Genomic DNA, 15,496 nt, shown 5'->3' with positions numbered 1-15,496 from the left:
GTCACGTGAGGATCTCCGCCACAGAGCCGTCAGGGTCCGCCTTGTGCGCTAAATTTGAGACACGCAGGGTGTGTTACTGGCGCATTACAGGCGGGACAGGCATGCGGAATTAATCCGGTGGGAGAAAATGCTTTCCGAGCTCAGCTGCTATTAAAAGATGTCCCTGTGACTATCTGAGCACGGTCACATTTCACCGACCCCTGTGCAATTTGGCCCGTTCAGAGACTGCAGTTGTACAGTTGTGTTAAGCAGACGGAATCACACAGGGCATTATGATCTGCACATGAGTCACTGCCTCTCTGTAATGGCTGATCTATTCCTTAAAGGAATATAAAAAAGTAAGCAAGATTTGAGTAAAATATGTTCAAAATAATCAAAATTATTTTCCCATGGGGGTAAGGAAAGGTATTTAATATGATTTCTTAAAATAAGGAATATTGGTTAATAGATTGCACAGTTAATTTTGTACTCGTATACTAGGTTACTTTAGAGATGTTGCATCTCACGTTTCTCTTACATTGTAAGTTTCTCTGGATAAGAGCGTCTGATAAATTAATTAGGCCTACTTACAAGCGGACGTGCAGCCACGTTCCTTATTGCGATGGAGAGAACGCTGGGCCGTTAAACACTGTCTAACTAATTTAAGTCTAGGTGCTGCGTTGTGTCATCGATGTGATAGCGGCAAAGGGATGGGAGACTTAGTCGGACGCGGGCATTAGTGCAGAAAAACCGCCATTTGTTTTATGCCTCTTGCGGAACCGGGCTCGCCGGGCCGGGGCAGATCCCGATGGCAGATCCCCATGGGAGCCCCCTGTCTTAAAGAAAACTACACAGAGCTTGCATTTCCCGAAAAGAAATGGAGCGTGTCCTCGTTTTATGGGGGTAGTCAAATCGAGGTCCGTTTCCCATCTATCATTACGTACATTTCAGTGTCAAAGGAAGAATGAGGTGTGCGTTGTGTTGTGCGTCAGCACCTTGGACAGGGATCTCGGGCGTCCCGCCGTTTTACTACATAGACTACGGTCTAGACATGGTATCTTCTTATTGCCCATTTACAGGTGGCTTTATAGGAAAGTATCAAACAGTTACAGCGACAGCACTTCATTTTACAGCTCTGATACCATTTACCACTTTTTCAGTGTAATTTTACTTTGCTATTTGCTTCCGTTGAACAATACATAGCTGGGCTCTATGCAGAGGAAGTTCCAAGTAATTCCAACGGACACGTTCGCAAATTAAGTACTTTTATTCTGAACTGTAAAGTAAGTTATAACAGGTTCTGTGATTCACACCACGGTTACCTTAGCAGTTAAATATTGCACAACTTTTCACACATTTCCATCGTACCTATTTACTCTCTATATAGACGATGACCATGCATTGTCACTAGTTCCAGAACTGTTTAACAATCTGTTTAACCATTTAACAATTGTATGCGAAATTGTTGTAGGCTCACCTGTGTCTCCATTTTTCCCACGGAGGGAATGTTTCCAGTGCCAAAATGTAGCCAGCATTAGCAATGCCAAGCCTCATTTACTGTTCTGAATATAATAGGGGTTTGGTATGTCTGGTTTGCAGGCAAGTGCAGTCCCCTAAAGCCACAATGTTCTAATGTTCCTTTAAACTACCATAACACCGAGATCTTCAATGAAGATTAACAGAATTTGAGTCCAAATAAGGAGATTTCAGACAACAAACGATGGAACATTAGATAAACAATGAACCATTTTAGAGGCATTTTGGCAAGTAAGTAACCGGCGCCCTTTTTCCTACAATGCAATGCAAAGCTGTAATTAAATATAGACTTAAGAATCACAATCCACAAAATTCCTTTATCTGATCTGGCTAAGGTTTGTAGATTCAAATAGTTCATATGTCATTTGGTTTCTATAGACTGGATCTGATTGATTATAGCAGAGGAAGGGATAGCAGCTGGGAACTTGAGCAACCCAAGGCAGAGAGATTAACTCCTCCCTGTGCAAGTGCAACACGTGGTTAAATAATAGAACTGCATTTGTAGTTTGCTATTATTATAAATGAAAAGGTGATGCTTGTTTGATGAAGCCATTGTTGCAGTCCTTTTGACTTTGAAATAGCCTAAAATAAAGACATGGCTGTTAACCCCTGTTCCAAGTCATTTAGTCTACCTCTCTCGGTGAGTATTATTTTTCTCTCCTTAACTCGTTAGCAGAGCAAGCCTTAGATCACGCGCCCGTGGCTCTGAGCCCTATAGTCTAATTTTACTTTCTACTGGAGGTTACCGGACGCGCTCCACAGCGATTTCCCTTTGGGTCAGCTGTGAACGGTTTTCAATTTCTTGCGGTCTTTCCCCAGAAATTACACATTTTAAAGAATGATCGTGACAATCTATTGATTAACTCGCATGCAGTCTATATCAATAACTTTTATTTTGACGGTTTGCGTTAGGCCCTAGGCTGATGTTTACTATCCTGCTGCGGTGACTAGCAGCGACAGCTGAAATGCTTGCTGAAAGTAGAGTCTTCTTTTGGACACGCTGCAGCTGATCTGGCAACGGAAAGGGGGCACGTACCTTCAGTGGACAACATTTGCGATAAGTCAGCTGACACTTGAAGTACTGAGGAAGAGTAAACGCCATTCAGAGAGCGCAAAAAGCCTGTCCCGTGGTAGTCTTGGTCCTTTACATGACTCATGAGAAAGTAAAGTTGTCTTGTTTATAGAATGGGCCCAATATGTTGTCTAGAAAAGAGCTTATTCCTGACGACTACGTGCTCACACGTTTGGCAGAGGATGTGCTACAGCCTAAATGTACAGCCAAGACGAGAAAGGCTCGTTTCGTGGCCAAGAACGGGAGATGCAATGTGGCCCATACGAACATCAGGGAACAAGGGCGGTTTCTGCAGGATGTGTTCACCACTCTAGTGGATTTTAGATGGATTTATACACTTATAATATTCACGATGTCTTATCTATGCAGTTGGTTGCTGTTCGGAATGATTTGGTGGCTCGTGGCTTTTGCGCATGGGGACCTAGATCAGCAAAGTCAGGATTTCATCCCGTGCGCCACAAGTGTCGATTCCTTTGCTTCGGCATTTTTGTTGTCAATGGAGGTGCAACTGACTATCGGTTTCGGGGGTCGCATGGTCACGGAAGAGTGCCTCTCTGCCATAATTACACTTATTGTTCAGAGCATCGTGGGTTTGATTATTAATGCCGTCATGCTCGGGTGCATCTTCATGAAAACCGCTCAAGCCCGTCGCCGCGCGGAGACGCTTATATTCAGCAAGCATGCGGTGATTGCCCTGAGAAACAACAAGCTGTGCTTCATGGTCAGACTTGGGGACCTCCGAAAAAGCATGATTATCAGCGCCGCGGTCAGAATGCAGGTGATCAGAAAGACCTTCACTAACGAGGGAGAGATGGTCCCCCTCGACCAAATAGATATTCAGATGGACAATCCGATCGGGACGAACGGCATATTTTTAGTGTCCCCTCTTATTATTTGCCACATCATTGACAAAAATAGTCCCCTCTACGATCTTTCAGAATTCGACTTGCAACATGAGGACATAGAGGTCGTTGTCGTGCTGGAAGGTGTGGTTGAAACAACTGGCATCACAACCCAAGCTCGGACATCGTACCTGTCGGAGGAGATATTTTGGGGGCGAAGATTTGTGCCAACAGTCTCGGAAGATGACGGCATGTACGCTGTGGATTATTCTAAATTTGGGGGCACGGTTGACGTGCCAACTCCTAGCTGCAGTGCGAGGAAACTCGATGAGATGGGAAGCATTGCTCATTCTAAAGAAAGTCAACTACGGACTAGAGGGACCATCAGGAAACGCAAACTGGTCTCGCCGCGTGAAAAAACAGCATTGCCCAACCGACATACTGGTAATGTTATTTGAGAACACTTTTGTTACGATGTAAATCCTGGAACCTGAACATTTTTGTAGCAAGATTTTTTGTTGTTGTTGCTTTTTAATATGATAAATAGCGTCCACGCGTTTAAACACATGATATGCGACATTACCGTTTATATTTATATAATAATTTGTGCAGTAGTATACTGCAAAAAATGTAACACTTGAATTACCATATGGCTGAGGGGGGAAAATCCTGCGCGTGAACTTTCGCTATTCACACTGAAATGCATTCTGTACTGAATGCAATTAAATGCATGTGGCCAATTGCCTGAATTGTGTAACACATCTGCTGTCGGTTCTTTGCAAATGCAAGTTACTCATTCATATTCCCGAACGTTATCTGCCCGTGGTATGAACATGTAGGAAAGAAGTCATCAACACCTGTTAGAAAGCATGCTATGGGTGTGGTATGTATATAAATAATAATGTATAAATAGCAGCATTTCTCCAGTGAAATGAATCTAATAAATATAGAAAAAAAATAGAATCTAATGTTGCGAGGGCTGCATTTTGTCTAAACATTATTTTCATTATTCAACATTATTTCAACATAAACAGACATAGCATAAATGGTATGTCTGTTAAACATAAGTTTAGATCCTATTAGGGTATGTTACTGCTTTTCACTTTATGCAGAGCCTATATCTCTGTAGCACCATGTAACCTACAATATAAAATATACTGTAGTTTTTTTCTTTGTTTTTTAATAAAATTTAATAAAATGTTATTCTCTCAGGCTGTCATTTATATCATCGACAAGAAACATACTAATCAGCACTAATCAGTTTTTTTCTGACTTGCGATTAAGCATCCCAGTTGCGTGTCCAGGACTCCGTGAACATTTTCATTTTAAGTCTCCAAATACAACAATAAAAAACTATCGCTATACACGTTATTCAGAGTATAAATAATGACTGAAATAACAGCTCTTGAAAATACATGTTACTTACAATACACACAACTTTAAATGTAAATTCTTTCTTCAATACGATAATTCCACCGTTTGGATTCATGGTGGAACTGCCACATTTTATGTTAATATTGACTTACCTTGAGTTCCTGCCCCCTTGCGGAATAGATATGCAATAGCAATTCGTTTTTGAAAACAGTCCATCCAGAGGAATTAAAAATTAAAACCGGATGTCATTAAAACCTATACACACCACATATGGAGGTAAAAAAGTTATTTTCTTTGTCGCAGTGCACCCGATTCAAGAATGCATCAATGATTTAACACAAAGGAGCTTGAAGTGCCATTTTTCTTTTATTAGGTTATAATTTGCAGAGCTTAAAATATTTAATTGCTTTTAACTTAGATAATTAAAATACATAAAAATGAAAGCGAGAAATGAAGAACCCTGCAAATGTCAAACAAAAATAAATAATGGGAAAAGAAATCCACCCTCCACAATGGAGGCTATCCCGATATAACCCCCTTATCCCGACAGAAACCCCAATCCCAATACAATCTCCTATCTCGACAAAATCTACTGTCAAATGTCAACTTTACTCTCTCAATGTGGTTAGCTTAATTACATAGCTTGTTAAGTCTGCATATAATTCCAGGGTTTCCATTACTTTAATAAGTCCTAACCTTTTAAACCATTTAAAAATGATTATGAACCAAACCAAGATTGGTATGTCCTTAAGATGGGGGGGCATTCTGCCACAACAGGACAGTGGGCTGATTCCAACACAACCTTGTTTCAGAAGTCGTCCTGAGGCCCCCCACAGCCCTCCTTTCTAAGCACTACCTCTAGTCTGCTTGGACTAGCACCACCCCAGGAGGGTGCAGAGGTTTTGGGGGAGGCTTGTTTTGGGCGGGGGTGGGGGGGGGGTGGGGGCATGGGGACACGTTTCGTCCTCCACCACCTGACCTGGAGCACAGCCAAAACAGGCCTGTCAATCAGCAGACAATGGCAATGTCTTTGTCCTCATGGCCCAGCTGCACTGGAGGTCAGAAACCACCGAAGAAGAAAGAAAAATCACACAGGACCCCCAGCCTACAGAACTGGCAACCCCGCCAGTCCTGCGTCCACCGCTGGACTTCTTATCCTCACAGAGGGACCTAATGAGACGCGATCAGCTCTCTGACTCCCCGTCTAAAGCAGTAGCTTGGCTATTAAATGAGGGGGGCCAGGATCTGTTAGACTGGAGCATTAGGAGCAGGGCTACGCTACTGCAGGGCGATGCTAACGTAAAGAGAACAGCGTTTTTCCCAGCACTGCTGCAGAGGTGACAGCTCCTCCCTCGTCCTGAGCAGGAGGGGCCCTCAGGAGGGCTGGGACTCTCCCCAAACAATCAGGAGAACAAGAGCGGAATCAACACCACACCTCGCGGGAGGGCGGGGCGTCCCGCCGGGCGACGGTGGGAACACTACGCTTAAAATGTCACACTTTTCTCTTTTTTCAGTAATACCTTATAATACCATTACATGATAGTATGTTAAAAAGGGGGCGGAGCCACCGTCCCATTGCTGGATTGTTTGTAGGTGAAGTGGGAGAGAGACAGAAAGAGTGTGAACAAACCCCGGCCCCCTGAAAACCAGAATAACATTTAAACAAAACAAATCAAACAGGAAAAAAATGAAAATAAAACAAAAACAAACAAACAAAAAAAAAATAAACACCACATGGTTGATTCCTACTTAAAAGGCTGGGCAGGCAGGCAGGATGAGCCCTGGGGAAAAGCTAACGCCAATTCCTGCTGGCGTGACTGACCCCTGCTGGCGGCGCCTGGTGGTAGCGGTGTTGTGGGCGTGGCCTCAGAGTCCTGGCCACGCCCCGGGCTGAAGTCCGTCCCCTCCACGCTGGGCGGCGGGCGGCGGCTCATCTCTCCGTCACGTGGTTGTGTGCGGTGGGGGAGGGGGGGGCGCTCAGGGCCTCGGACAGGTCGTCCATGATGGCCGTCTCCTTGGGGTCCACCAGGTTGAACTCCCGCACGAAGACCATGAAGTGCGTGTACAGAGTGTTCAAGTGTCCCTGCAGGTCCAGGGCCACCGTCTGGCCGAAGTGGGCCCAGTAGATGTGCGCCAGGACGTGGAACAGGTACCGGCACACTTTCTTCACCAGAGACTCAAACGAGTTCGGGAACTCCTTACCTGATGGGGGGGAGACAGAGAAGGAGAGGGAGAACCATTTAAGGAGAGTCAGTGCACTTTGACCTTTCTACTGCACATGATTTAACAATCCACAATCATGGAGGGCAAAAGACTTTTGCTGAAGTCTCTACATGTGTTGCATTTAGTGAGTAAAGTAATATATCCAGTAAAAATCATATACTGGATATTGTTTAGAATTCATTTCACAAACAAATGCAGGGTTACTTTAAACGACAATTTAAGTGTTTACAAATAATTGTGAAATTGTGTATAATTTTCTGACTAAGAAAATGTTATTGATGTTGCTGAATAAATGTAATTTAATTAATGATAATTATCACTTTGCTGTTAGCTGAACCACTTTTCGTTTATAAAGGTATCAGAGACGGTAAGTGTTTCTTGGGTAAATTGAGGGTCTGTATATTTTATCAGTTGCAGTGTTTCAGACTGACCACAAGGGGACAGACTGCTTCTACAAACTCACCATATTTTGTGGGAAAGATTTCTTCGTCTGTCACAAGCTTCTGCACCATGCTCATAACAAAGTCGACATACTGGGGCGCTGTGCACTTGGTCTTCTTCCCCCTCTCATCATACCAGTAGTATATCCTGTGAGAGAGAGCGGGGCATTAGAGGGTCAGAACGGAATTTTCTAGAATGCCAGCCCTCCAGACATGCATACCGTTATGAGCTGTGTGCGCAGCCACTGCTGTGCCTGAGCCCGTGTACTCCCACAGATAAGACAGACATGTTAAAGCCTCAACATTATTCACTCGCTGTTCCCATTAAATCAAAGCACTCACTCTCTGACTGGATCTGGGTAAGCACCCTCCATTTTCCTAATTTCACAATTATGAAAAAGTTGCGTGTTTCATAATTGTGAAAAGTGTTTGCGTGTGTGTGCGTGTGCACGTGTGTGAGTGTGTGAGAGAGTTGGGGAGGCGCAGTGCTGGGGGGACAGTGCTGGAATGCAGACTGACTCCCCTCTGCACAGACACCCCCCCTGCAGGTGGGGATTCAGCTCAGGCAGGAAGAGGCCAGACACAGCAAGCAGCCGGCCAGCGGGGGGGAAGGAGAGGCAGGGAACTTCAGACTGTGGTGTAATTACGGCTGGGCGGCCGTATCTCAGTTATCTCCAGTAACTGTGATCGCACTGATCTCCACTAACCAAACTGATCCAGCAGTGGGCAGTAGAGAGCCAAATTTCACACCAGAGCTGACTGGGCCACTCCTACTGACAGGGCCGCTGCTGTGGAGTCTACAGTCAACCAAAAGCCCAGTCCAAACACACCCGTTTGGAGGAGCTGCACCACCCCTCAACATACCTCACACCTCCCAAAACTGTATCAGACCCAGGCCGTGCTGTTATTTATGCACCCAGACAGAAAGGCCGGGTCTGGGAGGGAATGGCTGGGCTGAGGCTCGCTCAGGTGGGGGTAAAATTCCTCCAGCTCCGACTCCACGCTGCACACAGACAAGCAACAGCGGCAGGGAGTGCAGAAAGCGGGCGGGGGAGGGGCATCTCCGCCTGTCTGGGGCCCGATCCTGTCCCCAATACTGACGGGACGGGGCGCAATGGCGGCTGCCACATTCCCAGACACCGTACATTCCCATCCTCATCGGATTCCTATCCCCCCCCGCAGAACACCACCTACTTAAACCTAAACTCAACATACAATCCAGTCTGATCCATTTTAAATCTAAAGCCTCTGCTGAAAGAGTGGGAGTCTAGACGAGAAGCACTCCACAGGGAGAAAGCGCGTATAAACCTTACAGAAGTACGCTCCCCTCACTGCCTCTCCCTCTCGTTTCCTGAAGTGCTGAGTGTGCGGAAAGCGCGCTCTTAATTTGCCGCTGATCTGGTTTTTCCAGGTTTACGTCAGCAGGCCTCTCTCTGAGCCGGCACGGCCCTGACCGGGGTAACCAGTCGGGCGAAGGCGCGTTCGATCCACGCCCGCGAACGTGCCCGATTTCAGCGAACAGCCCATAATTCAGCGAGTGCGCGGGGTCCGGCGCAGTCCGGATCATCGCTTCCTCCAGGGTCGTCTGTCCCTGAGCTGGCGCCAAAGTGTGTGTTTCATTAGCGCCGCTAACCGTACGCGCGGCCGTCTGCGAGCAGGAGGAGGAGGATGATTTTATGTGTTCCGGCTCGTCTGACGCAGCCTGCTGTGGGGTTTCCCCGTTCGCTCACGCTGAGGACACGCTTCAGCGCACACAGAGACAGCAGGAGGAGCAGCCGGCCCGTGTGCGGGCCTCACACCTGCCCCCCCTCCCCCCTCAAAGCCTGGGAGATGAATAGCCAGGGAGCATGCCAGTGAAGCTCTAACTTTATTCTGGAGAACAAAAACCGGCTCGCGGTTCCTCCGGGGGTTTGGTGTTCAGAGAGGGGCGTTCAGCGGCCCGAGCGGGAGGCCGTGGGGCGGGCCGTGGGGCAGGCTGTGGGGGCACGCTGTGGGGGCAGGCCGTGGGGCAGGCTGTGGGGGCACGCTGTGGGGGCAGGCCGTGGGGCAGGCTGTGGGGCAGGCTGTGGGGGCACGCTGTGGGGGCAGGCTGTGGGGGCGGGCCGTGGGGGCACGCCAGAGCTCTCTCCCCCTCGCTCGGGCTCACAGGAAGCGGGGAAGTAAAGGTACTCACGTATTACACGCAGTCATGGCATGACACGTCTCCCCGGTGCAGAACTCCGAGATTGTGCTGTACTGCAGGTTTATGAGGTTGAAGAAGGTCGTCGCTGTGAGGGCGAGAGGCAATGGAAACAGAAGGGCACAGAGTCAGCCAATCACGTCAGGCCACAAAGGTCATGTGACCGCTTGGCTTCACTTTGGGAGGGGGTTCCGTCATCTGACCCAGGTATAAGCTGACACTGCTCCGTACAGGAAACACTGAGAGAAACCCCACTTTAACACCCGTGTGGCATCAGACCAGCACACAGGACGGGGGCCAAATACAAAGACAACCATACTGAAACATGTTTACCCTCTTACACAAACATCACTGTGCTACGCCATAAATCCAGTATTAAATGTCTACTACAAGACTCGCTCAGAGTCTCTAAGACTGCACTTTGGACAAAAAGATGTAAACTGAATGAACAGTTAGAGCTCAATTAAGATTACAATGAATTTAAATTACTTCACTTTGTCGGGGCAGCTTGAACATTAATTTGAAAATGAACCCAGCTTCGATATAATAAAACTCGCTGGCTACAGAACTTCAGTCGTACTGGTTTGCATACTGTAAGCCTGACTTAGCTTAGTAATACATACTGTGGGCCAGGTTTTGACTTGTGCCTTTGAGTTTTGCATCCAGAATATTGCGACACTGCAAAATGCAAACTTGAAAAACTTAGTTTGCCCTGCATATGAACCATCACAGTGAGAGCCCAAAAGACAGGAGCAGAGAGATAGAGACATAAAACATAAAAATGCGTGGCCAACCAGTGATTCCAAACCCTGCTCCTGGAGATCTACCGTCCAGTAGGTCCTCACTCCACTCCTAGCAAAGCACACCTCAGTCAGCAGCTAGAGATCTCACTCAGCTGCTAATTAGCAGAGTCAGGGGTGCCACATGAGGGTCTCCAGGAAGAGGGTTGGGAAGCGCTGATGTAATCTTTTCTCCAGAGAGCAGTCTGACTCTGCACACGCGCGTATGAACGCGAGCGTTAATGAACCAGGGCAAGCGGGCCGGTGACGTACTGTTGCTGGCCAGCCATTCGTTGAGGTCGATCTCCCGGGGCAACACCACCAGCTCCTTCGGGTGGAAGTCGATGACGCGCACCTTGGTGTGCTCGGGCTCCAGGTACGGCTTCTTCTCCTCCACGGACGGCTTCTTCCCATTGGGCTTCGTCTTCGACTTCCTGCGGGGGGCACGAGAAGGGCGGGGTCAGCACGAGGGACACACCATTGGCTGAGTAAGCTCTAAACGTTACGTGAGGTGGTGGTTAATTTCCAGGGCGGCATGTCTTTCTGTCTCGCCTCTGGTTAACCTGATTAAACTAAGGATGTGTGTTTTAAATGTTCTATTTGAATATGCTGCTGCCTCTGGAGATCCGGTATTCAGAGCCAGCCTTTTTAACCCGCTGCGGTGCTTGAAGCGCCAGGTGTACTCAGCAGGCCGGTTAAGCCTTGCCTGGTGGCACTGGAACGTTCTGGCAACAGTCCTCCAAAAAAAATCATTTCATTCACCAGCATAAGTCATTTCCACACAAGCACAAGTCTTCTTGTTCTTCTATTGTGACACTCCTGTCGACACTGCAGGGCTGAGGTCCCTAAATCACCCCACCCCCCACCCCCAACCCCCCCACGCCAACTGTACCCGATCCACAGCCGCTACCTCGCACGCTATTCAGCCCAAGCATGACCCGGCAACAGCCGGCTGGAGCTCGGCGGTCACAGAGAGGCCTGTGTCTTTGACCCACAGCCTGTGTGCACAGCTGCTGCAGAGCCCTGCCCAACTGCCTCTCGTCTGTAAAGGACGGGTCTGGATGCTGGGTTGTGTGTCAGAAAGCAGGAGCAGCGGTGGACCTGGACCTGCCCCAGGTCACGGCCCACAATGCTCCTCTGGCTCCGCTGCTCGCTGGCCAGCCTCATTAGCCTCTCCCCCTCTCTCCCTCGCTCCCTCTCCCCCTCGCTCCCTCGCTCCCTCTCTCCCTCTGGCTCCGCTTCAGCGTGTCGGTTGTTTGAGGACACGGGAGTTGCGGAGCGCTCCCAGAATTCATTCACGGCGCTTTTGTTGAGCTGATTTCCGGTCTCTCGATCCACACCCTCTTTGTTTAAACATAAAGTGAGTTTCCCAGAGCGGGCCCTTCCGTTTCCCCCTCGTTAAAACAAACGCTCCTGCCTTCTTCAAGAGCGAAGCCGCACGCAGGGACAAGCGGGGAAAAACCCCTCCCCCGAGCCTTAACCCCCCCCCGGGGGAGCCAAGCGCACACGATCGCCCCCCAGCCGCTTTTCCGACAGGAAAGCAAGGTGCCGAGGCGCGCGATGCCGGCAAACAAACAGCAGCAGATGTACGCGATGTACTAGTGACGCTACGCTAAGCTACGCTATGCTAGCTACGTGGCGCGTGGCATAGCCGGCGCCCGCGAGCCCTCAGCCGGCCTGGAAAAACACGTGAGAGAAGTGTGTGCGTGCGTGACGAGACGCCGCCGCCGCTGAGGACATCAGGACGAGCGCTAACGCACGCCTCCACAGCTGCCACACGCGCGCGCGGCAGGCCGGTGCCAGCTGCAGGCCTGAGCGCTTCAGCTCCCAGAATTCCCTGCGGTGACTGGTGACTGACAGCCACAGCTGCCACAGCCCGGCAGTGCCACTCGGGTTCCAGCACAGCTCAACTCTCAATCCCAACAGCAACAGCCTTTCCTTACGAAACACTCTATAGCGCCCCCTACAGCTGGGGAATACCAGCAGTACTCAGAGTCAGGTGCAGGTTGAAACCCAGATTTATTTGAATGGAGACACAATGCACTGCTCTTAAAAAGAAGCCTGACTGAAATCCACTAACAGTGTACCCAGCAACATACTGGCATATAGATACTACCGGAGTCTGTACACACTTATTTTTGGAGACACTTATGCAACACATATTCTACCTGTCAAAATGCTGGACGCCGCTCATGCAGGCGCAGAGCAGGTAAAAGAGGGGCAGGGGAGAGCAGAGGAGCTTCAGAGGGACAGATGCAGATGTGGCTGTGGAGTTAATAAGGCGAGAGCCGCCAGCATTCCAGCGGGATTAGGGCAGCCTCTCTCTGCGTGTCCCGCTCCGTCTGCGCTCCCTCAGCCGAGGGCTCTGGAATTCATCCCGCTGCCTCCGCCGCTGCGCGCACACACACACACACACACACACACTTACACACACACACACACATGCATACACACACACACACACACACACATGCATACAGGCACACGCACGCACACACACACACATGCATACACACACGCACACACACACACACAAACACACTCACACACACACATGCTTACACACACACACGCACACACACACACGTACGCACACACACACATGCATACACACACACGCACGCACACACTCACACAGAGAACAGGCTTCTCAGAGCCCCGTCTGCCTGGCCCGACTGCACTCGCAGGAGCCAAGCAGTTAATGAAGCAGCTAAAGGCGCTCAACACTGGCCAGTAATACACACTTAACTGCGTGAGGGTCCTTTAGCTCAACGCCCACGGGCGCTCAGTCTCTATACGGTTAATGGCAGCGAGCTAAGTGATGTGACTCGATGCCTGACGCACTGTGTTAATAATGGGGATAAGTACACCTGGGGGGCACAAGGTTTCACCCCCCCCCCCCAATCCCAGCCACATCCAACCCTCGCTGGGGAGACTTTGGGGCACTTCAGCACCATTTTCAGGACTTTCCGAACCGAGGGCACAACACGCCTTTTATGGAAGAGTTCTTTCCACACAAGACTGAGAGAGAGCATGGGCGGGAGAGAGAGGGCGGGCGAGCAAGAGACAGGGTAAGGGAGGGGGGAGGGGGGTGCCAGACAACTGCTGGCAACAGGGAAGTTTTTCTTTATCCTAAATATACAAAGGGCTCCACAATTCCCCTCCTACCACACAATTTGCCAAGTGAAGTGGCTTCTGGGAAGTGGAAATCAGAAAAAAGGAGCAATAAATTACTTCATAAAAGAATATGATTATGAGGGTGGCATTCGACATGAATCAAGGACAAAGACACGAATACAAGAGTATTATTCCTACACACACACACACACACACATATGTACACACACTCACTCACACACACACGTACAGGCACTCAGACTCACATGCATACCCTCACACTCACACACCCTCACACTCACACTCACACAGCAGTTTGGCTGCAGCAGATAAAATGGCAGAGCCTGCAGCTCCAGGCACTCTGAGAGCTCTCTGCAGCAGCAGGGCGTTAGCACGTCTCTCCTGGCAGCGGCACATGCTTGTGAACAGCACTCCGGCTCCAGAGGAACTACAAGTGAAAGGGCCAAACACAGGTTGCTTTAGTAACCGGGGTGGGGGGGCTGGGGGCTGATTTATGGGCCCATTTGTCCCCCTGGACAGCCAGCAGCAGAACGCTTTCCCTGTGCCGGGGACGGGAGAAGGGCCAGGGTGTCCTGGTCTGGCTGCAGCCGAGGCGGGGGAGACAGGGGGCCAGGGAGACCTTGAGAGTGGGAGTGGGGGGGGGGGGGCAGAGATGCCAGGCTGTGCCCACTGTTCAGGGCAGGGGGCAAGAGCACTGGTATAAATCCCCCTCCTTGCCCTGGGAAAGCGTCTTCTCTGGAATACCAATGGGAATGTCGGAAGGCGAAGGAACATTGACCCCCTGGGTGGGGGATCTTAAATTCCTCCCATCTGCAGTACTGCTTGTGTTCTCAGCAGTGCTGAGCCCTACTCTCATAATACAGGCCCAGAATGGAAGGGCAAGCATTACACAACACAAGATCAAGCCAGATACAAACACAGAGACACAGGACACACAGAGACACACAGGCAGAGACGGACACAGGCAGACCCACAGAGACAGAGCCCTATGGCAGGCCTATGATTAAAATTCATGGGGTTATTCTGACGACCTGCTGAGTGAGCAGGGGCTAAATATAGCTCCCCCGCAGTAACAGCCCACAGACACACAGCAAAGCAGACTGCATCCAGACCCTCATTACGCATCTGTTCTTAATTACCTCAATTACAGCATCTGGGTTTCCGGTTATGGCAAACACACCCGCGTTTCTTTGAAGGAAACATGTGAAGTTTGTGTCCTTTCTGAGAGCGGGGCTCACAGCCATCGCCATGGCCACCACCCCTGCTCAAACGGGCAGAGGCTCTGCCGCCCGTGCTGACCTACACGCCTCCCATTCAAATGTCAGGAGGCAGAAATAATCCAGATTCCTGCCTTTATTGCAGCGTTACATAACCTCAGCTGTCCGGCCATGTTTCTTCTACATGTAAGAAACGCCTTTATTAGAGTGTTACATGTTTTACTTGTAATAAATGCCTTTATTCGTGTGTTACATGTTTTACTTGTAAGAAATGCCTTTATTGGTGCGTTACATCTTTTACTTGTAAGAAATGCCTTCATTGGTCCCCGCTGTGCCACACCACACCCTGATTGCAGGAAGCAGAGCGGAATGCTAATGCCTGTTGGTCTCATACTGAATTAATCAGGCGCCCCATAATCAGCGCCGAACCCCAGGGCCTCGGGGTGGGCGCGGTGACCTCAGCGCTGCCAAAACGCACCACGTACGCCTCCGCCCCTGCCCCTCGCCCCCGCAACCCTAGAGCCAGCGGCCGACGCCAGCGCGCCCTCCCTCTCGCCGCGCGGCACGCCGCTTCAGCGGCCGACGTCAGAGCTCCCCTCAGCCCACACGGCTCCAATTAGCGCGCGGGCCGCTCCCTTTCCGAGGACAGAAATAGCCCCGGTGGCGGTTAGACGGAGAGGTAAAAGTGGGGGAAAACACTCGCCGGTACAGCCGAAT

The 15,496-nt window shown here is 49.7% G+C and overlaps 2 protein-coding genes across 5 annotated transcripts in view; one reads left to right on the top strand and one right to left on the bottom strand.

Moving 5' to 3' along the window:
* The first annotated feature begins 2,279 nt into the window (after positions 1-2,279).
* On the top strand, positions 2,280-4,220 carry LOC135255626 (ATP-sensitive inward rectifier potassium channel 11-like). The gene has a single exon (XM_064337055.1). It carries the CDS (start codon positions 2,712-2,714, stop codon positions 3,885-3,887), a length of 1,176 nt encoding a protein of 391 aa, XP_064193125.1. The 5' UTR covers positions 2,280-2,711; the 3' UTR covers positions 3,888-4,220.
* A 930-nt stretch (positions 4,221-5,150) lies between these two features.
* LOC135255628 (MOB kinase activator 2-like) overlaps positions 5,151-15,496 on the bottom strand; it is a 47,943-nt gene continuing 37,597 nt past the window's right edge. For all 4 annotated transcript variants that reach the window (XM_064337059.1, XM_064337058.1, XM_064337057.1 and 1 more), the window contains 4 exons: positions 10,698-10,858; positions 9,640-9,733; positions 7,490-7,614; positions 5,151-7,005 (listed from right to left, as the gene is read on the bottom strand). In XM_064337059.1, the coding sequence (XP_064193129.1) occupies positions 6,734-7,005; positions 7,490-7,614; positions 9,640-9,733; positions 10,698-10,858 (652 nt within the window). In that variant the 3' untranslated portion in view covers positions 5,151-6,733. The remainder of the gene's footprint in view (positions 7,006-7,489; positions 7,615-9,639; positions 9,734-10,697; positions 10,859-15,496) is intronic.

The sequence above is a fragment of the Anguilla rostrata genome, chromosome 5 (genome assembly GCF_018555375.3).
Source record: "Anguilla rostrata isolate EN2019 chromosome 5, ASM1855537v3, whole genome shotgun sequence".
NCBI lineage: Eukaryota > Metazoa > Chordata > Actinopteri > Anguilliformes > Anguillidae > Anguilla > Anguilla rostrata.
Note: the sequence above shows the minus strand (reverse complement) of the source record. Positions and strands in the feature narration are given on the sequence as shown.